Source organism: Ornithorhynchus anatinus, chromosome 21 (genome assembly GCF_004115215.2).
Source record: "Ornithorhynchus anatinus isolate Pmale09 chromosome 21, mOrnAna1.pri.v4, whole genome shotgun sequence".
Lineage (NCBI taxonomy): Eukaryota > Metazoa > Chordata > Mammalia > Monotremata > Ornithorhynchidae > Ornithorhynchus > Ornithorhynchus anatinus.
In genome coordinates, this window is record NC_041748.1 from 22,618,226 (window position 1) to 22,640,614 (window position 22,389).

Consider the following 22,389-nt stretch of genomic DNA (forward strand, 5'->3'; position numbering starts at 1 on the left):
TAAGCAGTAGGGTAGATGTAAGTGATTCAGGTCAAACACGATCGCTGTGCCAAAAGGGACTCATATTCTAAACAGGAGGGAGAGCGGAATTGAGATGTGGAGGACGGTCGTGTTGTACAGAGCAGTAGGAAAGTCTGGTGGAGGATAGGGTTTGATGGGAAGATGAAGAGTTTGATTTTGGACATATTAAATATGAGGGGTTGGCGGAGCATCCGAGTAGAGGAGCTTGGGATCTAATGGGAGGGACAGTCAATGCAATTTGATCGATGTACCCAACCTGCTTTCTGCTAGGGTGCCATTTCTCCCCTTCCCTAGACCTCTTCTTCCTTGCTACCCAACTCTCAAGAAGCAGGAACGTCTGATTGGGCATCACGGCCTGAGTGCAGTTTTAGGTCTCACTCCCAGAGTCAATAAAAGGTGCTTTGTTCTTTTGTGGTATTTTGTTAGGTGCTTACTATATGCCAGGCAGTATGCTGAGCTCTGGAGTACAAAGAAGTACACAGAGTACTGGCATACATAGTACGTAAGACACAGTCCATGTCCCACATGGTGCTCAAATTCTTCATCCCCAATTTACGGATGAGGGAACCGAGGCACAGAGGAATGGCATGACTTAGCTGAGGTCACACAGCAGGCAAGTGACAGAGACGGTATTAAAACTCCGTTTCTTCTGATTCCAAGACCCGTGCTCTACCCGAAAGGCCTCTCAGCTCCTCCCGTCCGTCTGGAGTGTATTTCGTCTGCAGCTGCGGTTCCGGACAGTGGGTATAATTTCCCAGGGGCCTGAAGGTGGCAGAAGAGCCTCGTGGAGTTGACTCACCCGGGGTAGGCATCACCATCATCATCATCATCATCATCATCATCATCCATGGTATGTGTTTAGCACTTACTAAGTGCCGAGGACAGTCCTAAACGCTAGGGAGAGTACAGTACGACAGAGTCGGCAGATAAATTCCCTGTGCACATAGAGTGTACAGTCCAGAACCTGTACGGTATAGGTATAATAGCAATGATAATTTTGGCATCTGCTAAGCGCTTACCATGTGCCAGGCAGTGTACCGAGCCCTGGGGTGCATACCATTGAGTTGGGTTGGTCAAAGGCCCTGTCCCATGTGGGGCTCACAGTCTCACTCCCTATTTTACAGAGTTACAGAGAAGTTACTATTTCTCTGAGTTACAGAGAGGTGAAGTGACTTACCCAAGGTCATGCAGAAGACAAGTGGTGGAGTCGCAAGAAGGGGCGGTCGTGTTTGAGTTGTGTGTTTTTTCCTTCTACACCTTCCCAAAAGAAGGCATTGAAGTCTTCATTCAATTCATTCAATAGTATTTATTGAGCGCTTACTATGTGCAGAGCACCATACTAAGCGCTTGAGTTGGCGATCCACTACCGACTACTATGGTTCAGAACCTAGGTGAGTCAAGAATTACTCCGAGGGGATTAACAAGGCCAAAACATGTTGATTTCACTCCCAACTCCCAGCCCCCTGTCCCAGTTATAACGCCAGGAATTTAAAAGTGGCCGGCGATCCCTCGAGGGGAAGGGAAGCGCACCCAAGTCCTTTGTTCTTCTCCTTTTATACTTTAACATGCCCGTAGGCATGGTCTCGCTTCCCGATTAGCCCGATTGCTTGTGGCGACTCCAGGTCGGCCCGCCTTTCGATAACGAACCACGCTGGGGGAAACCTCGCGCTTGGGGCGTGAAGCCCCCCCGCAGTGTCCTCTCCCGAAGTCAGTAGACCTGCCTTGGACTGTGCACTGGCTGTTTTGGGGCCGTCCCTCTGGATTCGCCCATGGCCCCCCTTCCTCACTTGGAATGTACAAATCGGCAACAGATAGAGACAATCCCTGCTCGCTGACGGGCTTACAGTCTAATCTGGGGAGACAGACAGACAAAAACAATAGCAATAAATAGAATCAAGGGGATGAGCATCTCATTAAAAAAAAAGAAATGGCAATAAATAGAATCTTCAGGCCTGATCTCACTGTTTTTTGTCTGTGCCACCTTCTGCACTATACCTCAGACTGGATCGCCTCCCCACTGCCCGCAGCTCCCCCCGCTTCTGTCCTCTGGCTTCTTTATTGACCATTTAGTGATCATCATGATTATTAAGATTACATGTGTGTCTCCGAACACACACACAGACACGGAGACAGAGACAAAGAGACCTTCCCCCCCCGTCGGTGGTGACCCCCCCTCCCGCTTCCCCGCCCCCCCGCCCCCCCGCAGGCCGAGGTGGCTGAGGCCCCGCCCCCGGCTTCAGCGTCAGCCAATGAGCGGGGAGCAGATTTGCCTGCGGGGCCCCGTCGGGGGTCGCGGGGAGGGGATAAGAGAGCGGTGGGGGAGGCCGGGCCCGCAGCCGGGGCCTCGGGGAGCGCAGCGCTTCGCTCAGTGTCCGCCATGGCCCGCACGCCTCTCCTCCTCCTCCATCTCCTCCACCTCCTCCTGGCGCTCTGCACAGGTGCGGCCGGGGGCGCCTCGGGCCCTCCTAAGGGCCCCGGCCCCGGGGACTTCATCGGCGGGGATGATATCGATTGGGGGCAGGGGGCCGCTGCAGTCCTGCCTCACCTCTTCTCTTCCTTTCTCTCCTCCAGGTTTCGTGAGGTCTGCGCCCACTCAGCCGCCCTCGGCCTCTGTGGCCCTGGGACAGACGGCCACACTCACCTGCTCCGGGGTTAGTACTAGTTATTGGACAAGCTGGTATCAGCAAAAACCCGGACAGGCCCCTGTACTGGTTATATACGATAATGACAAGCGACCCTCCGGGATCCCCGACCGGTTCTCCGGCTCCAAGTCCGGGAGCACGGCCACGCTGACCATCTCCAGGGCCCAGGCCGAGGACGAGGCCGATTATTACTGTCAGGATGCTAGCAGTTATGCTACTCACGGTGACACAGGCTGATGGGGAAGTGAGACAAAAACCCCCTTCCCCCTGCTCTGCCCGTTCCTCCCAGATTCATTCCTTCAGTCGAATTCACTGAGTGCTTACTGTGTGCAGAGCACTGTACTAAACACTTGGAATGTGCAGTTGGGGAAAGGGCTGATCCCTGCCCGACAACAGACTCAGAGTCCGGAAGGGGGAGACAGCAAAACGGGTAGACGGGCATCAATAGCATCAAAGGAAATAAATAGAATTATAGATATATACACACCATTGATAAAATAGAATAATAAATATGTACATCTATACGCAAGTGCTGTCGGGGAGGGAGCCCGGTAGGGGCAGAGGGTGTAAGTAGGGGTGATGCGGAGGGAAAGAGGAGCAGAGGACAAGAGCTGAGAGTGGGAAGGCCTCCTGGAGGAGGTGAGCTCTCAGGAGAGTCTGGTGTCCGTCCCGGGCCCCGTCACTCTGTCGGGCCCTGGACGTGTCTTTCTTCCCGTTGCTACCATAGCAGTGTAACGTGGTGACACAGGCTGGTTAGAGATTTGGGGTGAAGGGGGATCGGCCGGTGGCCACCCTGCCTGTCCGCTCCCCCCTGTCCGGCCTGTCTAGAAGTTGTGTCTTTCCCGGGGGAGACTTTTGCCTCTTGTTCTTTTCCCTTTTTTGGTTTTTCCTAGACCCCTGCGGGTAATTGACCGGGCTGGGGCCAGTTCTCTGGTGTCATCGAGGCCGGAAAGTATCTGTCCTAATTTGGAGACAGCGGTCACAGTCGCCTAGCTGTGTCTCCATTGCTTTCTTTCCCATCGAGGCCAAATCCCCTCCCCTTTAGCAGAGCAGTGATTCTGGGAAGGGACGGTCGGACCACAGGCCAGGGCCGGGTGGCCCCGTTTCATTCCCTAGTCATGGAACACACCGGGAAAGGACTGTAGAGGACCGGGTCTCCCACAGCACTGGACCCCTCAAAGTCTGTCAAGGGACAGACTGTGAACTCAGCTACCAATTCCCCCAAAGCTCTCAACAGCAGGAGACTGAGGCCAGGCAGGGGCTGGGGGAGGAAACGGCCAAGAATGAGGAGGGAGGGACCAGCAGTTGTCTTTGATGCCAGGTACAGCAGAGGACATTCTCAGCCCACAGTTTGAGCCTCCCATGTGTACTTGAGGAAGGATCACGGGTGAAGGACGCGAGAGCGGCTCCATCGGCCTTCCCTATTTGTTCCCTTAGAGCAGTGAGAGGATCAGACCGGCCTCTGCCTCTCCATCGCACCTCACCATCCCACCTAGCCATTTCTACTTCCTGTCCTGATTATCCCCCGGTTCAATTCTTCTCCAAAGACGTCTTAATATTATTATTAAGCGTCGCTGAGTCGTTTCCGTTCCGTAGGTGCTCCGTGGATATACTTTCTCCAGAACGTCCTGTCCCCTGCCCTGATCCGCAGCCTTTCTAACGGTTCTTCCGTTGTCGTTGTGCTGGTCTCTATCCATCTAGCTGCTGTTCTGCCTCTTCCACCTGTTTCCTGGACTTTTCCTAGCATTACTGTCTTCTCCAGAGAATTAGTCCTCCTGATTATAAGTCCCAAATACGCTAATTAAAGTCGAGTCATCTGGCCTTCCAACGACCACTTTGGTTTTATTTTGCTCTAAAATCCATCTGTCTGTTTCTCGGGCAGTCCGTGGTATATGCCAAAGCCTTCTCCAGTACCACATGTACAAAGAATCTATGTTCTTTCTATCTTGTTTTTTTCACTGTCCGGCTTTTGGATCCATATATTGTCCCTGGAAAAACCACTGAGTTGACCATTTGTATTTTTGTGGCGATTTTTGCCTCAGTCCATTTCATGACTCTTTCCAATCTCTTTGTTGCTATGAGGTTAGTCTGCCTAACATTAATCTTCGGTGTATTTCTGGGCTATATTTCTGGGCTCCTAGTTCCTTTATTACTGATTATTGATCCCAGAAGAGAAAGTTAATCTTTTCTCCATCCACTACAAATGTGTTAAAACTTCCAGTTGTCATGATCTTTGTTTTCTTGACATTCAGATGTAGGCCCATCTATTTGCACTGTTCTTGAACTTGGAATAATATGCCCTTCAGATCTCCATTTTCCGATAGGAGGGTGTATCATCAGCATAACGAAGCTTGTTTATATTCCTTCACGCAATCTTTACTCCCCATTCGTCTTCACCGAATCCGGCTTCTCTCAAAGGTCTCTACTCCATACTGATCCTCCTCGACCACCCCTTTTCCTGGAAACATTATCCAACCTTGCCATCACTGATGCTGTCCTCTCCTGGTTCTCCTCTTATCTCTCTGGCCACTCATTCTCAGTGTCTTTCAGGGGCTCCTTCTTGTCTCCCACCCCCTAACTGTGGGGAGTCCATCAGGACTCAGCTTTGGGTCCTTTTCTATTCTCTGTCAACATCAGAAGCATGAGCGTCTGATTGGGCACCATGGCCTGGCTGCCAGAATGACAGGTTGGTGCAGTTTTAGGTCTCACTCCCAGGATCAGTAAAAGGTGGCTTTGTTTTTTTGTGGTATTTTGTTAAGTGCTTCCTATATGCTAGGCACTGTACTGAGCACTGGAGTACGTAGAGGTACACAGAGTACTGGCATACATAGTACGTAAGACACAGTCCATGTCCCACATGGTGCTCAAATTCTTCATCCCCATTTTACGGATGAGGGAACCGAGGCACAGAGAAATGGCATGACTTAGCTGAGGTCACACAGCAGGCAAGTGACAGAGACGGTATTAAAATTCAGTTTCTTCTGATTCCAAGACCCGCGCTCTACCCGAAAGGCCTCGCAGCACCTCCACTCAGTCTGAAGTGTATTTCGTGGAGTGTATTTCGTCTGCAGCTGCAGTTCCAGACAGTGGGTATAATTTCCCAGAGGCCTGAAGGTGGCAGAAGAGCCTCGTGGAGTTGACTCACCCGGGTTAGGCATCACCATCATCGTCCATGGTATGTATTTAGCACTTACTAAGTGCAGAGGATGGTACTAAACGCTGGGGAGAGTACAATACGACAGAGTTGGCAGATATGTTCCCTGAGCACGTAGAGTTTACAGTCCAGAGCCTATACGGTATAGGTATAATAGCAATGATAATTTTGGCATCTGCTAAGCGCTTACCATGTGCCAGGCAGTGTACCGAGCCCTGGGGTGCATACCATTGAGTTGGGTTGGTCAAAGGCCCTGTCCCATGTGGGGCTCACAGTCTCACTCCCTATTTTACAGAGTTACAGAGAAGTCACTATTTCTCTGAGTTACAGAGAAGTGAAGTGACTTACCCAAGGTCACACAGAAGACAAGTGGTGGAGTCGCAAGAAGGGGCGGTTGTGTTTGAGTTGTGTGTTTTTTCCTTCTACACCTTCCCAAAAGAAGGCATTGAAGTCTTCATTCAATAGTATTTACTAAGTGCAGAGCACCGTACTAAGCACTTGGGTTGGCGATCCGCTACCGACTACTATGGTTCAGAACCTGGGTGAGTAAAGAATTACTCCGAGGGAATAAAGGCCAAAACATGTTTATTTCACTCCCAACTCCCAGCCCCCTGTCCCAGTTATAACGCCAGGAATTTAAAAGTGGCCGGCGATCCCTCGAGGGGAAGGGAAGCGCACCCAAGTCCTTTGTTCTTCTCCTTTTATACTTTGTTAACATGCCCGTAGGCATGGTCTCGCTTCCCGATTAGCCCGATTGTTTGTGGCGACTCCAGGTCGGCTCGCCTTTCGATAACGAACCGCGCTGGGGGAAACCTCGCGCTTGGGGCGTGAAGCCCCCCCGCAGTGTCCTCTCCCGAAGTCAGTAGACCTGCCTTGGACTGTGCACTGGCTGTTTTGGGGCCGTCCCTCTGGATTCGCCCATGGCCCCCCTTCCTCACTTGGAATGTACAAATCGGCAACAGATAGAGACAGTCCCTGCTCGCTGACGGGCTTACAGTCTAATCTGGGGAGACAGACAGACAAAAACAATAGCAATAAATAGAATCAAGGGGATGAACATCTCATTAAAAAAAACAAATGGCAATAAATAGAATCTTCAGGCCTGATCTCACTGTTTTTTGTCTGTCCCACCTTCTGCACTATACCTCAGACTGGATCGCCTACCCACTGCCCGCAGCTCCCCCCGGCATCTCCCCTCTGACTTCTTTATTGACCATTTAGTGATCATCATAATTATGATTACATGTGTGTCTCTGAACAAACACAGAGACACGGTGACAGAGAGAGAGACACACAGAGACACAAACAAAGAGACCTTCCCCCCCCCCGTCGGGGGTGTCCGCCCCCCCACCCGGCCCGTCTGAGGCCCCGCCCCCATCGTCAGCGTCAGCCAATGAGCGGGGAGCAGATTTGCCTGCGGGGCCCCGTCGGGGGTCGCGGGGAGGGGATAAGAGAGCGGTGGGGGAGGCCGGGCCCGCAGCCGGGGCCTCGGGGCGCACAGTGCTTCGCTCAGTGTCCGCCATGGCCCGCACGCCTCTCCTCCTCCTCCACCTCCTCCTGGCGCTCTGCACAGGTGCGGCCGGGGGCGGCTCGGGCCCTCCTAAGGGCCCCGGCCCCGGGGACTTCATCGGCCCGGGAGGGAGGACCCGGCGGGGATGATCTCCATTGGGGGCAGGGGGCCGCTGCAGTCCTGCCTCACCCCCTTTTCTCGTCTCTTCTCTCCTCCAGGTTTCGTGAGGTCTGCGCCCACTCAGCCGCCCTCGGCGTCCGTGGCCCTGGGACAGACGGCCACACTCACCTGCTCCGGGCTTAGTACTGCCTATGGTGCAAGCTGGTATCAGCAGAAACCTGGCCAGGTCCCGGTTCTGGTTATATACAAGAGTAACAAGCGACCCTCCGGGATCCCGGACCGGTTCTCCGGCTCCGGCTCCGGGAACACGGCCACGCTGACCATCGCCAGGGCCCAGGCCGAGGATGAGGCTGATTATCACTGTCAGGATGGTAGCGATTATGGTGCTCACAGTGACACAGGGTGATGGGGAAGTGAGGCAAAAAAAACCCTTCCCCCTGCTCTGCCCCTTCCAGTTTCATTCATTCAATCGAATTTACTGAGTGCTTACTGTGTGCAGAGCACTGTACTAAACACTTGGAGTGTACAATTAGGCAAAGGGCCGATCCCTGCCCGACAACAGACTCACTGTCTGGAAGGGGGAGACAGGCATCAGTAGCATCAAAATATATGGAATTATAGATATATACAAACTATTGATAAAATAGAATAATAAATATGTACAAATATACACAAGTGCTGTCAGGGAGGGAAGTCGGTAGAGCAGAGGGAGGAGGTAGGGGTGATGCGGAGGAGAAGAGGAGCAGAGGACAAGCGGTGAGACTGAGAAGGCCTCCTGGAGGTGGTGAGCTCTCAGTAGGACAGTCTGGTCTCCATTCCGGGACCCCTCGCTCTCTCAGGCCTTGGACGTGTCTTTCTTCCCATTGCTACCATAGCGCGTTAATGTGGTGACACAGGATTGTTTGCAATTTGGGGTGAAGGGGGATGGCCCGGTGGCAACCCTGCGTGTCCACTTCGTCCTGTCTGGTCTGTCTAGAAGTTGTGTCTTTCCTGGGGGAAACATTTGTCTCCTGTTCTTTTCCCACCTTAATGTTTGTCCAGGCCCCCTGGGGGGAAATGACCGGCCCGGTTCTCTGGTGTCACCGATGCCAGATAGCACCTATTCTAATTTGGGGCTGCTGTCACAGTTGCCTAGCCACGTCTCCATTGCTTTCCTTCCCATCGAGTCCTAATCGTCTCCCCTCCAGCAGAGCAGTGATTCTGGGAAGGGACGGTCAGACCGCAGGCCAGGCCCGGTGGCCCAATTTCATTCCCCATTCATGGAACACATCAGGAAAGGACTGTGTGGGATCGGGTCTCCCACAACACTGGGCCCCTCAAAGTCTGTCAAGGGACAGACTGTGAACTCAGCTACCAATTCCCCCAACGCTCTCAGCAGCAGGAGACTGAGGCCAGGCAGGGGCTGGGCAAGGAATCAGAAAGGGGTGAGGAGGGAGGGACTGGGGTTAGTTTCTGATGCCAGGGCCAGCAGAGGGTGCCTCAGCCCACATTTAATCAGGCCACGTGGGCTTGAGGAAGGATCATGGTTGAGGGACCGGAGAGCAGCTCTCCCGGCCTCCCCTATTTGTTTCCTTATAGCTAGTAAAGAATCAAACTGGCCTCTCCTGCCCCATCTCATCTCACCCTGCCATTCGGAGCGCTTTCTACTTCCTGTCTTGATTATCCCCCACATCAATGCCTCTCTAAAGATCTCTTCTTCTTTCTCCTTCTTCTTTCTTCTTCTTTTACCTCATCTGTAAAATGGGGATTAAGAGCAGTCAGTTAATTTCACCAAGTGTCCCTTTCTAAGTTTTGAAACCAACAATTTTCTTTCGTTTTGTAACTGCGAGGCGTGCCATTAGCCAGTGGTGAAAGTAAAAAAAAAAATCCTTTCTTGCTGAAGCTTATGCCCATTTCCTCTTATTTGCTCCTCTGTTAAAAGGGAACTGGTCACTGACTGCTTCAAAAAAAACCTTCAGGAAAGGCTTTTTGCTGGAAGAGCCCCTCGAGGGATAGCCCGATTACCGTGTACCTGCCCCAGCGCTTAGGACAGTGCTTAGCACCTAGTGAGCACTTAACAAATACCTCCATCATCATCATCACCACCGTTCTAAGCACCGTGGCCACGGTGGGGACCGTGGACTCGGGGTAGGGAGAAGCCTGAAATTCCGCCTCCCTAGCCAAAGCAGTCTACTGATCTTTGTTCTGCCTCTGTGTATTTGTCCATGATTTTGGGATCCGTTTCATCTTTTCTACGTATCTGTAGCCCGTTTTCACTTTTGCCCTTATATCTTTAATGGGATTTGATCAAAATCTAATTTCCAGCCTCCTGAACCGCAGGAGGGCTCAGTCAATGTTCCCGCGGGCTGGAAGGAGCAGTGGCTGGCCGGTGGGCGGGGGGGGGGGAGGCCCGAGGGTGTGACGGAGGGCGGGGCCGCCAGGGGGCGCCGTCGGGCAGTGGCTCCCTGCCAGGCCGGTGGGTGTGGCAGCTCCCTGGCGCCCCCGGGCGGTGGGTGAGGGTCCCGTCCGGGCCGAGGGAGGGCGGGGGCCTGAGCGGGGGCGGCGGAGGAAGGGCAGGGCAGGATGCACACAGAGACAGAGAAAGAGAGACAGACACAGAGAGACCCTCCCCGCGCCCCGTCGCTGGTGTCCGTCCCCTCCCACCCGGCCCAGGCCCGTCTGAGGCCCCGCCCCCAGCGTCCGCGTCAGCCAATGAGCGGGGAGCAGATTTGCCTGCGGGGCCCCGTCGGGGGTCGCGGGGAGGGGATAAGAGAGCGGTGGGGGAGGCCGGGCCCGCAGCCGGGGCCTTGGGGAGCGCAGCGCTTCGCTCAGTGTCCGCCATGGCCCGCACGCCTCTCCTCCTCCTCCATCTCCTCCACCTCCTCCTGGCGCTCTGCACAGGTGCGGCCGGGGGCGGCTCGGGCCCTCCTAAGGGCCCCGGCCCCGGGGACTGCATCGGCGGGGATGATATCGATTGGGGGGAGGGGGCCGCTGCAGTCCTGCCTCACCTCTTCCCTTCTCTTCTCTCCTCCAGGTTTCGTGAGGTCTGCGCCCACTCAACAGCCCTCGGCCTCTGTGGCCCTGGGCCAGACGGCCACACTCACCTGCTCCGGGGTTAGCGGTAGCTATGCAGCCTGGTACCAGCAGAAACCCGGCCGGGCCCCGGTGCTGGTTATATACGATAATAGCAACCGACCCTCCGGGATCCCCGACCGGTTCTCCGGCTCCAAGTCCGGGAGCACGGCCACGCTGACCATCTCCAGGGCCCAGGCCGAGGACGAGGCTGATTATTACTGTCAGGATACTTACTATTATGCTCACAGTGATACAGGGCGATGGGGAAGTGAGACAAAAAACCCCATCCCCCTGCTCTGCCCCTTCCTCCCAGATTCATTCGTTCAGTCAAATTCACTGAGCGCTTTCCGTGTGCAGAGCACTGTACTAAACACTTGGAATGTACAGTTCGTGAAAGGGCCGATCCCTGCCCGACAATGGAGTCACAGTCTGGAAGGGTGGAGACGGACAACAAACAAGTAGACGGGCATCAATAGCATCAAAATAAATGGAATTTTAGATATACACACCATTGATAAATAGAATTATAAATACGTACATGTATATGCAAGTTCTGTTGGGGAGGGAGGCCGGTAGAGCAGAGGGAGGAATTAGGGGCGATGCGGAGGGAAAGAGGAGGAGAGGACAAGGGCTGAGACTGGGAAGGCCTCCTGGAGGAGGTCAGCTCTCTGTAGGACAGTCTGGTCTCTGTCCCGGGCCCCGTCGTTGTATTGGGCCCTGCACGTGTCTTTCTTCCCATTGCTACCATGGCACCGTAATGTGGTGACACAGGCTGGTTAGAGATGTGGGGTGAAGGGGGATCGGCCGGTGGCCACCCTGCATGTCTGCTCCCCTTGTCTGGCCCGTCTAGAAGTTGTGTCTTTCCTGGGGGAAACTTTTGCCTTTTGCTCTTTTCCCTTCTTTGGTTTGTCCAGGATGCCTCTGCTGAATTGACCGGACCGGGGGCCAGGACACTGGTGTCACCGAGGCCAGAGAGCATCTGTCCTAATTTGGGGACACGGTCACAGTCGCCTAGCCATGTCTCCATTGCTTTCTTTCCCCTCGAGTCCTAATCCCCTCCCCTCTAGCAGAGCTGTGATTCTGGGAAGGGATGGTCGGACCGCAGGCCAGGGCCGGGTGGCCCCATTTCATTCCCTATTCATGGAACACACCGGGAAAGGACTGTCGGGGACCGGGTCTCCCACAGCACTGGACCCCTCAAAGTCTGTCAAGGGACAGACTGTGAACTCAGCTACCAATTCTCCCAACCTTCTCAGCAGCAGGAGACTGAGGCCAGGCGGGGGCTGGGGGAGGAATCGGGAAGTGGTGGAGGGGACGGAACCGGCGGTCGTGTTTGGTCCAAGGTACAGCAGAGGGCGTTCTCAGCCCACACAGTTTGAGCAGTCCATGTGGGATTGAGGAAGGATCACGGGTGAGGGACCGGAGAGCTGCTCCATCGGCCTTCCCTATTTGTTCCCTTACAGCAATGAGAGGATCAGACTGGCCTCTGCCTCCCCACCTCACCTCACCTTACCACTCCGAGCCATTTCTCCTTCCTCTCCTGATTACCACCCGGTTCATTTCTTCTCCAAAGACGTCTCAATATTATTATTAAGTGTCGTTGAGTCGTTTCCGATCCGTAGGCGCTCCATGGATATACTTTCCCAGAATGTCCCGTCCTCCGTCGTGATCCGCAACCTTTCTGACGGTTCTTCCGTTGTTGTTGTTCTGGTCTCTATCCATCTAGCAGCTGGTCTGCCTCTTCCACCTTTTCCCTGGACTTTTCCTAGCATTACTGTCTTCTCCAGAGAATTAGTCCTCCTGATTATAAATCCAGAATATGCTAATTTAAGTCATCATTTGGTCTTCCAAAGACCACTTGGGTTGAATTTGTTCTAAAATCCACTTGTTTGTTTTTTCGGTCAGTTCGCGGTATTCACAGAAGTCTTCTCCAATACCACATATTCCTGAAAATCGATGTTCTCTCTATCCTGTTTTTTTCACTGTCCAGCTTTCAGATCCATATGTTGTCTCTGGAAATGCCGTAGAGTTGACAGTTTGTATTTTTCCGGCCATTGTTGCATCAGCACATTTCATGACTTCTTCCAGATTCTGCCATCAAGTTAATCTTCCTAACGTTAATCTTCAACGTATTTCTTGGCTACTGGTTCCTTTATTACTGATTATCGATCCCAGGAGAGAAAAGTTGTCAACTATTGCAATCTTCTCTCCATCCACTACAAATGTGTTAAAACTTCCAGTTGTCATGATCTTTGTTTTCTTGACATTCAGATGTAGGCCCATCTATTTGCTCTGTTCTTTAATTTTGAATAATATGCCCTTCAGATCTTCTTCATTTTCTGCTAAGAGGGTTGTATCGTCAGCATGATGAAGCTTGTTTATATTCCTTCCCTCAATCTTTACTCCCCATTTGTCTTCATCCAGTCCGGCTTCTCTCAAAGGCCTCTACTCCATACTGATCCTTCTCGACCACCCCTTTTCCTGGAAACGTTATCCAATCTTGCCCTCACTGATGCTGTCCTCTCCTGGTTCTCCTCTCATCTCTCTGGCCGCTCATTCTCAGTTTCTTTCAGGGGCTCTTTCTTGTCTCCCACCCACTAACTGAGGGGAGTCCATCAGGGCTCAGCTCTGGGTCCTTTTCTATTCTCCATCTACACCCACACCTTTGGAGAACTCATTTGCTCCCATGGGTTCACCTATTTTCTCTAAGGGGATGATTCTCAAATCTACATCTCCAGCCCTGATGTCTCTTCTTCTCAGCAATCTCTCATTTCCTCCAGCCTTCAGGCCATCTATACTTGCGTGTCCTGTTGACTCCTCAAACTTGACATGTCCATAACAGAACTCCTTATCTTCTCACCCAAACTCTGCCCTTCCCCTGACTTTTGCTTCACTGTAGAAAGCACCACCATCACCCCTGTTTCACAAGCCCCTAATCTTGGGCATTATCCTTGACTCATCGCTCTTATTCATACCTCATATTGAATCTGTCACCACAATGACAGTTCTACCTTCAGAGTATCACTAAAATCCACCCTCTCCTCTCCATTCAAACTGACACCACATTGATGTAATCACTTAGATTATCCTTTCCTGACTGCTGTGTCAGCTGTCTAGCTTACCTCCCTGACTTCTCTCGCTCCCTTCTCCAGTCCATATTTCACTCTGTTGCCTGGATCATTTTTCTAAAAATATGTCCGGTCCATGTTTTCCCCCCTCCTCAAGAACCTCCAGTGATTGCCCATCCACCTCCACCTCAAACACAAGCTCCTCACCATCGACTTTAAAGCACTCAGTACCCTTGTCCACTCGTATCTTGCCTCACTGATTATCTTCTACAACACAGCACATTCACTTTGCTCCTTGAATTGTCAACCTACTCACAGTAAGTCGACCTCGTCTATCTTGCCGCCGACTCCATGCCCATGTGCTGCCTCTGGCCGGGAACTCCTTCCCCATTCCTATCTGTCAGACCTTTTCTCTCCCGCACCTTCAAAGTCATATGAAAACCACATCTCTTCCAGGATGCCTTTCCCATCTGAGCCCTTACTTCCCCAGTTCCTTCTCTCTTTTGAGATTTCTGTGCACTTGGATTTGACCTGTTTATTCACAGCATGCTCAGTCCCATACCATTTATGTGTATGTCCAAATTTATACATTTATTCTAATGTCTGTCTCCAACTTGAAACTCTAAGCTCTTTACATTCAGGGATTGTGTCCACCGACCCATTTTTTTATGATATTCGTTAAGCGCTTACTATGTATCAAGTCCTGAAAAAGCTCTGGGGTATATAGAAGCAATCAGATAGGACACAGTTCGTGTCTGTCCCACATGGGGCTCACTGTCTTAATCCCTATTTTACAGATGAGGTAACTGAGGCACGGAAAAATTAAGGGACTTGTCAAAAGTCACAGAGCAGACAAGTGGCGATCCTGAGTAGTTTAGAACCCAGTTCCTTCTGCCTCCCAGGCCCATGCTCTATCCATTAAGCTGCACTGCTTCCTATCCAACTGGGTTGTATCATACTCTCCCAAGCAGTTAGTACAGTGCTCTGTGTACAGTGAGCACTCAATGAATACGATCGATCGATGGATTGATTGATCGCAATGCTCCTTTAGAACAGATATTGGAATGTTGGCGGATCTGGAAAAATTTAGTCCCTGAGCCATAGAATAGACTTTAAGGCTGGTTTCTTGACATCACCATTTATTCTGACTCCACGTAAATGAGCGTAAGACCCTGGTGGGTGCGGAGAAGGAACACGGGGCAAACTTGTACCAGAAGAGAAGGAGGCAGAGCCAGGGACACAACTTTCTGTAATGTGGAGAGAGGAGAGAGGGAGGGTGAGAGAAGAGAGAAGGGACCCCTCTTCCCCTCTGTCATTGTCCTGGGTCCCAGTGACCTGGGCTGAGTTACGCCCCTACAAGCAGCAGCTATTGGGCAGGGAGCAGATTTGCATGTGGGGGTTGCAGTAGGGGTGTGGAGGCATAGGGAGGAGTTAAGAGAGACTTTGGGGAGCCCATTCCCAGAGCTGGAGCCTCGGGGAGCAGAAGGCTTGTGTCCCTGTCCACCATGGCCCGCACTCCTCTCCTCCTCCTCCACCTCCTCCTTGCTCCCTGCACAGGTGGAGCTAATGCCCTCCTAAGGGCCCTGGGCAGGGAGACTTCCTCAGCCTGGACAGATTCACTTGGGGTCCTGGGGAGGGGAGGGGGGAAGGATGCCCAGAGAGGGGTCCAGTACAGTCCTTACTGATCTCTTCTCTTCTCTGCTCCAGGTTTCATGAGTTCTGTGCCGACTCAGCCGCCCTCGGTGTCTGTGGCCCCGGGACAGACGGCCACACTCACCTGCTCCGGTGTTAGTGCTAGCTATGTAAGCTGGTACCAGCAGAAACCCAGTCAGTGGCCCCTGTGCTGGTTATATACAGTAGTAACAACCGACCCTCCGGGATCCCCGACCGATTCTCCGCCTCTCCATCTGGGAGCACGGCCACGTTGACCATCACCAGGGGCCAGACCGAGGACGAGGTCTATTATTACTGTAAGCATTATAATGGCATGGTGACATAGCGTACTGGGGAAGTAAGACAAAAAAACCCATCCCCACGGGCCTGTCTCACTGCTCTGCTCCTCCTGCCAGATGAATCACCTGTGCCAAGAGGGGGAGGGGAACGCTGCACTCCAGCACCCCCAGCCTCCCCTGTGCCCCTCATCCTCCTGCACCCCCTCATCACCCCCCAAACCGTCTCAGGCTCATTCCCGCTGGGCCCTACCTCCTGCCTCCGGACGTCCTGCTTCCTGCAGCCCCGAAGGATCCTCAGCCGCTCAGGGCTCTGGGGCCTCCATTCCCGTCCAGGCCCCTCTGAGGAAGCAGATGCCGCCATTGCTGTCAGCGCAATCGCCAACGCCATCGTAACCCTCACCCTCATCATCGGTTTCCCCATCTCCACCACCTGCTTCCTTGACATTTTGTGTGCAAGGCACCGTACTGGGGATTTCGGGGACACACAACAGAAGAAAAGATAGGAAACCTGCAATTCCAATCAGTCAGTCAATCGATCATATTTATTGAGTGCTTAATGTGTGCAGGACAGCGTATTCGTCACTTGGGACGGTACAATTCACCCACCCTCAGCACTTACATACTTATCTTAAAATTAGATATGAAAAATAATAAACATATCCATTTTATTGTTTGTCTCCTCCTCTAAGCTACAAGTTAGGGTCAGGCAACATGTCTGTTGTTCTATTGCACTCTACTCTCCCAAGCGCTTAGTACAGGGCCGTGCACATAGTAAACGTTCAATGAATACCGTCGATTGATTGATCGAGACAATGCAATTGACGGGATCCCTGGTAACTAAGAATGTTCAACCCAGAAGGGGAATCAAGCATTAAATTACAGAGAGAGGAATTGGCAGGGTGGAGGAATATGTTCATAAATGCTGTGAGGCTGAGGGTGAGGTGACAAGATGCTTAAGGGGTACACCCCCGCAAGGATAGGTGAGGCAAAGGGGAAGGAAATAGTGAGGAGAAATGAGGAGGTAGGAAAGGCCTGATAGAGGAGACATGATTTTGGTAGGACTTGGAGGATGGAGGGCATGGTGGTCTGTTGGCTATGAAGGAGGAGGGAGTTCCAGGGTAGAGGAAGGATGTGGGCAACAGGTCAAGGGCAAGATAGATGAGATCGAGTTGGAGACAGTGCATTGACGATAGAGTAGAGAACTGTGTGTATTGGGCTGTAGTAATGAACTCATTAGGGAATCTGATAAGCTCTTATTATATGGGAAGCACCGTTCTAAAGTAAATCAGGTGGGACAAAGTCTCGGTCCCACATAATAATGGTGGCATTTGTTAAGCACTTAGTATGTGCAGAGCACTGTTCTAAGCGCTGGGGTAGATACAGGGTAATCAGGTTGTCCCATGTGAGGCTCACAGTTAATCCCCATTTTACAGATGAGGTAACTGAGGCCCAGACAAGTGAAGTGACTTGCCCACGGTCACCCAGCTGACAAGTGGCAGAGCCGGGAGTCGAACCCATGACCTCTGACTCCGAAGCCCAGGCTCTTTCCACTGAGCCATGCTGGGGATCACAGTCTAAGTAGGTGAAAGAGCAGGAATTAGAACTCAGGGGCTCTGGCTCCCAGGCCCATTCTCCTTCTGCTAGACCAGATATGCTTCTCAGTAGGAAATCAGTGAGGTAAGGTAAGCGGGGGAAGCCGAGCGAATGCCTAAAACTCAATAGAAAGGAGTTTCTGTTGGATACAAAAAGGGATGGGTCACCACCGGAGGTCCTTGAGGAGTGGGGAGACATGGGCTGAATGTCTTTTCTAGAAAACTGAGTCGGGCAGCAGAGTGCAGTGTGGACTGAAACGGAGAGACATGAGGCAGGTTGGTCAGAGAGGAGGTTGGTGCAGTAGTCAAGGAAGGAAATGACAAGTGCTTGGATCAACATGGTAGCATTTTGAATGGAGAGGAAAGGACAGATTCTAGAGATGTTGTGAAGGTAGAACTGATTGGTTTCTGTGAGAGACTGAATATGTGTTTTGAGGGAGGGCGATGAGTCAAGGATAATGTCGAGGTTATGGGCCTGTAAGAGTTGGTGCTAATAGTTACGATATTTATTTTAAAAGTGCTTACTAAGTGTCAAGAAGTATTCTAAGCAATAGGGTAGATCTAAGTGATTTAGGTCAGACACAATATCTGTCGCAAAAGGGACTCATATTCAAAATAGGAGGGAGAGCAGTATTGAGATGTGGAGGATGGTTGTGTTGTACAGAGCGATAGGAAAGTCTGGGTGAGGACAAGATTTGATGGGAAGATGAAGCGTTTGATTTTGGACTTATTAAGTATGAGGGGTTGGTGGGGCATCCGAGAAGAAGAGCTTGGGATCGGATGGGAGGGTCATTCAATGCAATTTCATCCCCATACCCAACCTGCTCTCTCCTAGGGTGCCTTTTCTCCTCTTCCCTAGTCCTCTTCTTCCCTGCTACCCAACTCTCAATAAGCAGGAACGTCTGATTGGGGACCACGGCCTGATAGCCAGAATGACAGGTTGGGAGCAGGTTTAGTTCTCACTCCCAGTGTCATTAAAAGGTGACTTTGTTTTTTTTTTGGCATTTTGATAAGTGCTTTTTATATGCTAGGCACTGTACTGAGCACTGGAGTACATAGAGGTACATAGAGTACTGGTGTACATAGTACATAGATGCAGTCCATGTCCCACATGGGGCTAACAGTCTTCATCCCCATTTTACAGATGAGGGAACTGAGGCACGGAGGGGTGACGTGACTCGTCTGAGGTCACACAGCAGGCCAGTGACAGAGACGGTATTAAAATTCAGTTTCTTCTGATTCCAAGACCCGTGCTCTCCCCGAAAGGCCTCTCAGCTCCCCCCGTCCGTCTGGAGTGTATTTCGTCTGCAGCTGCGGTTCCGGACAGTGGGTCTAATTTCCCAGGGGCCTGAAGGTGGCAGAAGATACTCGTGGAGTTGACTCACCTGGGTTAGGCATCACCATCAGCATCAGCAGCAGCAGCAGCAGCAGCATCCATGGTATGTATTTAGCACTTACTAAGCGCAGAGGCCGGTCCTAAACGCTAGGGAGAGTACAATACGACGGAGTTGGCAGATACGTTCCCTGAGCACATAAAGTTTACAGTCCAGAGCCTCTACGGTATAGGTATAGTAGTAATGATAATTTTGGCATCTGCTAAGCGCTTATTATGTGCCAGGCATTGTACCTAGCACTGGGGTGCATACCAGTGAGTTGGGTTGGTCGAAGGCCCTGACCCACGTGGGGCTCACAGTCTCACTCCCTATTTTACAGAGTTACAGAGAAGTTACTGTTTCTCTGAGTTACAGAGAAGTGAAGTGACTTACCCAAGGTCACACAGAAGACAAGTGGTGGAGTCGCAAGAAGGGGCGGTTGTGTTTGAGTTGTGTGTTTTTTCCTTCTACACCTTCCCAAAAGAAGGCATTGAAGTCTTCATTCAATTCATTCAATAGTATTTATTGAGCGCTTACTATGTGCACAGCACCGTACTAAGCGCTTGAGTTGGCGATCCACTACCGACAACTATGGTTCAGAACCTTGGTGAGTAAAGCATTACTCCGAGGGGATAAACAAGGCCAAAACAAGTTGATTTCACTCTCAACTCCCAGCCCCCGTCCCAATTATAATGCCAGGAATTTAAAAGTGGCCGGCGATCCTTCGAGGGGAAGGGAAGCGCACCCAAGTCCTTTGTTCTTCTCCTTTTATACTTTGTTAACATGCCCGTAGGCATGGTCTCGCTTCCCGATTAGCCCGATTGCTTGTGGCGACTCCAGGTCGGCCCGCCTTTCGATAACGAACCACGCTGGGGGAAACCTCGCGCTTGGGGCGTGAAGCCCCCCCCCGCAGTGTCCTCTCCCGAAGTCAGTAGACCTGCCTTGGACTGTGCACTGGCTGTTTTGGGGCCGTCCCTCTGGATTCGCCCATGGCCCCCCTTCCTCACTTGGAATGTACAAATCGGCAACAGATAGAGACAGTCCCTGCTCGCTGACGGGCTTACAGTCAAATCTGGGGAGACAAACAGACAAAAACAATAGCAATAAATAGAATCAGGGGGATGAGCACCTCATTAAAAAAAAAGAAATGGCAAAAAATAGAATCTTCAGGCCTGATCTCACTGTTTTTTGTCTGTGCCACCTTCTGCACTATACCTCAGACTGGATCGCCTCCCCACTGCCCGCAGCTCCCCCCCGAATCTGCCCTCTGGCTTCTTTATTGACCCTTTAGTGAAAATCATAATTATTATGATTACATGTGTGTCTCTGGACACACACAGAGACACAGAGTCAGAGACAGAGAGACACACACAGAGAGAGACACAAAGAGACCCTCCCCTCGCCCCGTCGGTGGTGTCCGCGCCCCTCCCCCCGGTCCGGCTGAGGCCACGCCCCCGGCGTCAGCGTCAGCCAATGAGCGGGGAGCAGATTTGCCTGCGGGGCCCCGTCGGGGGTCGCGGGGAGGGGATAAGAGAGAGGTGGGGGAGGCCGGGCCCGCAGCCGGGGCCTCGGGGAGCGCAGCGCTTCGCTTCGCTCAGTGTCCGCCATGGCCCGCACGCCTCTCCTCCTCCTCCACCTGGCGCTCTGCACAGGTGCGGCCGGGGGCGCCTCGGGCCGTCCTAAGGGCCCCGGCCCCGGGGACTGCATCGGCGGGGATGATATCCACTGGGGGCCGGGGGCCGCTGCAGTCCTGCCTCACCCCCTTTTCTCTTCTCTTCTCTCCTCCAGGTTTCGTGAGGTCTGCGCCCACTCAGCAGTCCTCGGCGACTGTGGCCCTGGGCCAGACGGCCACACTCACCTGCTCCGGTGTTAGCAGTAGCTATAATGCAAACTGGTATCAGCAAAAACCCGGACAGGCCCCTGTACTGGTTATATACGATAATAGCAAGCGACCCTCCGGGATCCCCGACCGGTTCTCCGGCTCCAAGTCCGGGAGCACGGCCACGCTGACCATCTCCAGGGCCCAGGCCGAGGACGAGGCTGATTATTACTGTCAGGATACTTACTATTATGCTCACAGTGATACAGGGTGATGGGGAAGTGAGACAAAAACCCCCATCCCCACGGGTCTGTCCTGGCCTGCCCCTTCCTGCCAGAGGATGCCCTGTACCCGGAGAGGGAGGGGTACGCTGCGCTCCAGCTCCCCGACCGTCTCCTGTGCCCTTCACCCTCCATCACTCCTTCATCGCCTCCAAAACGGTCTCTGTCTAAGTCCCGTTGGGCCCCACCTCCTTCCTCCAACCGTCCTGTTCCCCACAGCACCAGGGGATCCACAGCCGCTCAGGGCTCTGGGGCCTCCATTCCCGTCGAGGCCCCTCTGAGGAAGGAGTTGCCGCCATCGTTATCGTACTCATCGCCACCGCCATCGGATTCGTCGCCTCATCATCATTTTCCTCCTCTCCACCATCAGCCTCCTTCACATATTGTGTGCAAGGTACCCTACTGGGCATTTCAGGATCCCACTGCACTAGAAAAGATTTACCGAGCACTTACTGTGGGTAGAACTGTCCTCAGCACTTGAGAGAGTACAATCTACTCCACTCTCAAACCCTCAGCACTTTTGTACTTATCTTCAAATGAGATGTGATAAATAACAAAATTGTTTACGTGAATGTCTGTCTCGCCACGCTGCGTCTCCTGCCTGTCTTATGTATATTCGCACTGCAGCTGCAGTTCTGGACGGTGGGTGAGATTTCCCAGGGGTCGGAAGGGGGCAGTGGAGCTTCGCGGAGCTGCCCAATGGTGGCTAAGCATCATCATCACCACAACGATAATCACGATAATTATGGTACTCATTAAGCACCTACTATGTGCCAAGTACCGTTCTAAGTGCCGAGGTATATAGGTTGGACAGTCCCTGTCCTACATAGCGCTCACACTCTTAATTCCCATTTTACAGATGAGGTAACTGAGGCCCAGAGGACTGAAGTGAATTGGCCAAGGTCACACAGTAGACATGTGGCGGATCTGGGATCGGATCCCATGACCTTCTCCTCCCAGGCCCTCTATCCACTAGGCCGTGCTGCTTCTCCATCAGTGGTCTCTGTTTATTACTTGCTACGTGCAGAACACTGTACCTAGCACTTGGGAGAGTACAACAGAGTTGGCAGACACATTCCCCGCCCACCACAGCGTAACAGTCCAGAGACTGTTCAGTGTTGGTTTGTAGGAAGGGGCAGTTGTGTTTGTCTCAGAATAGCCGAAGCTGCTTCTGGTGACCTCGTTCAATCAGCCTTTCGATCAATCAGTTGTATTTATTGAGCCTATACTGTGTGCATACCACTCTACTAAGTGCTGGGGAGACTTGTTCCCGGCCCATAACGAGCTTACAGTACCAAAGGGGAGACGGTAATAAAAAAATAAGTAATTTATAATGTAAAATTAAAGATGCTACAAGAGGTTCCAGTAGTAAATAACCTTGGGTCTATCATGTCCACTCAAATGCAATGCAGAGTCTGTGAATTTTTTCTTTTTCTGGCAGCTAGAGGCACAGCAGGACGGGTCCGTTGTGAAACTCCTAGATACACTAGAGTTGGTAGACAACGTTCCCTTCCCCTTAACGAGCTTAAGGTCTAGAAGGGGAGACGGATATTTATGTAAAAAAATAAATTATGGATGTGTATATAAGTGCTCTGGGACTGAGGGAGGGATGAATCAGTGTGCAAATCCAAGAGCAAGGATGACACAAAAGGGAGTGGGAGAAGAGGAGATGAGGGCTGAGTTGGGGAAGGCCTCTTGGAGGAGATGTACTTTTAATAAAGCATAGAAGGTGGGGAGAGTGACATGAAGAGAGAGAGATTTCCAGGACAGAGGCATTATTTGGGAGGTAGGTCAGAAGTGTGA

The 22,389-nt window shown here is 52.2% G+C and overlaps 3 protein-coding genes and 1 gene segment (V, D, J or C); all 4 read left to right on the forward strand.

Moving 5' to 3' along the window:
• LOC100682076 (immunoglobulin lambda-1 light chain) overlaps nucleotides 1-22,389 on the forward strand; it is a 197,557-nt gene that overhangs the window by 66,492 nt on the left and 108,676 nt on the right. The window lies entirely within an intron of this gene.
• LOC100681294 (immunoglobulin lambda-1 light chain) overlaps nucleotides 1-22,389 on the forward strand; it is a 152,024-nt gene that overhangs the window by 31,184 nt on the left and 98,451 nt on the right. The gene's annotated exons all lie outside the window — the stretch shown is intronic.
• On the forward strand, nucleotides 7,324-7,889 carry LOC120639072. The segment is given in 2 exon segments: nucleotides 7,324-7,390; nucleotides 7,546-7,889. Coding segments are annotated over 2 exon segments (360 nt in total).
• The window catches only part of LOC114806123 (immunoglobulin lambda-1 light chain-like), a 95,815-nt gene continuing 93,469 nt past the window's right edge, over nucleotides 20,044-22,389 (forward strand). The window contains 2 exon segments of the mRNA XM_039915075.1: nucleotides 20,044-20,138; nucleotides 20,275-20,554. Of these exon segments, the coding sequence (XP_039771009.1) occupies nucleotides 20,093-20,138; nucleotides 20,275-20,554 (326 nt within the window). The 5' untranslated portion in view covers nucleotides 20,044-20,092.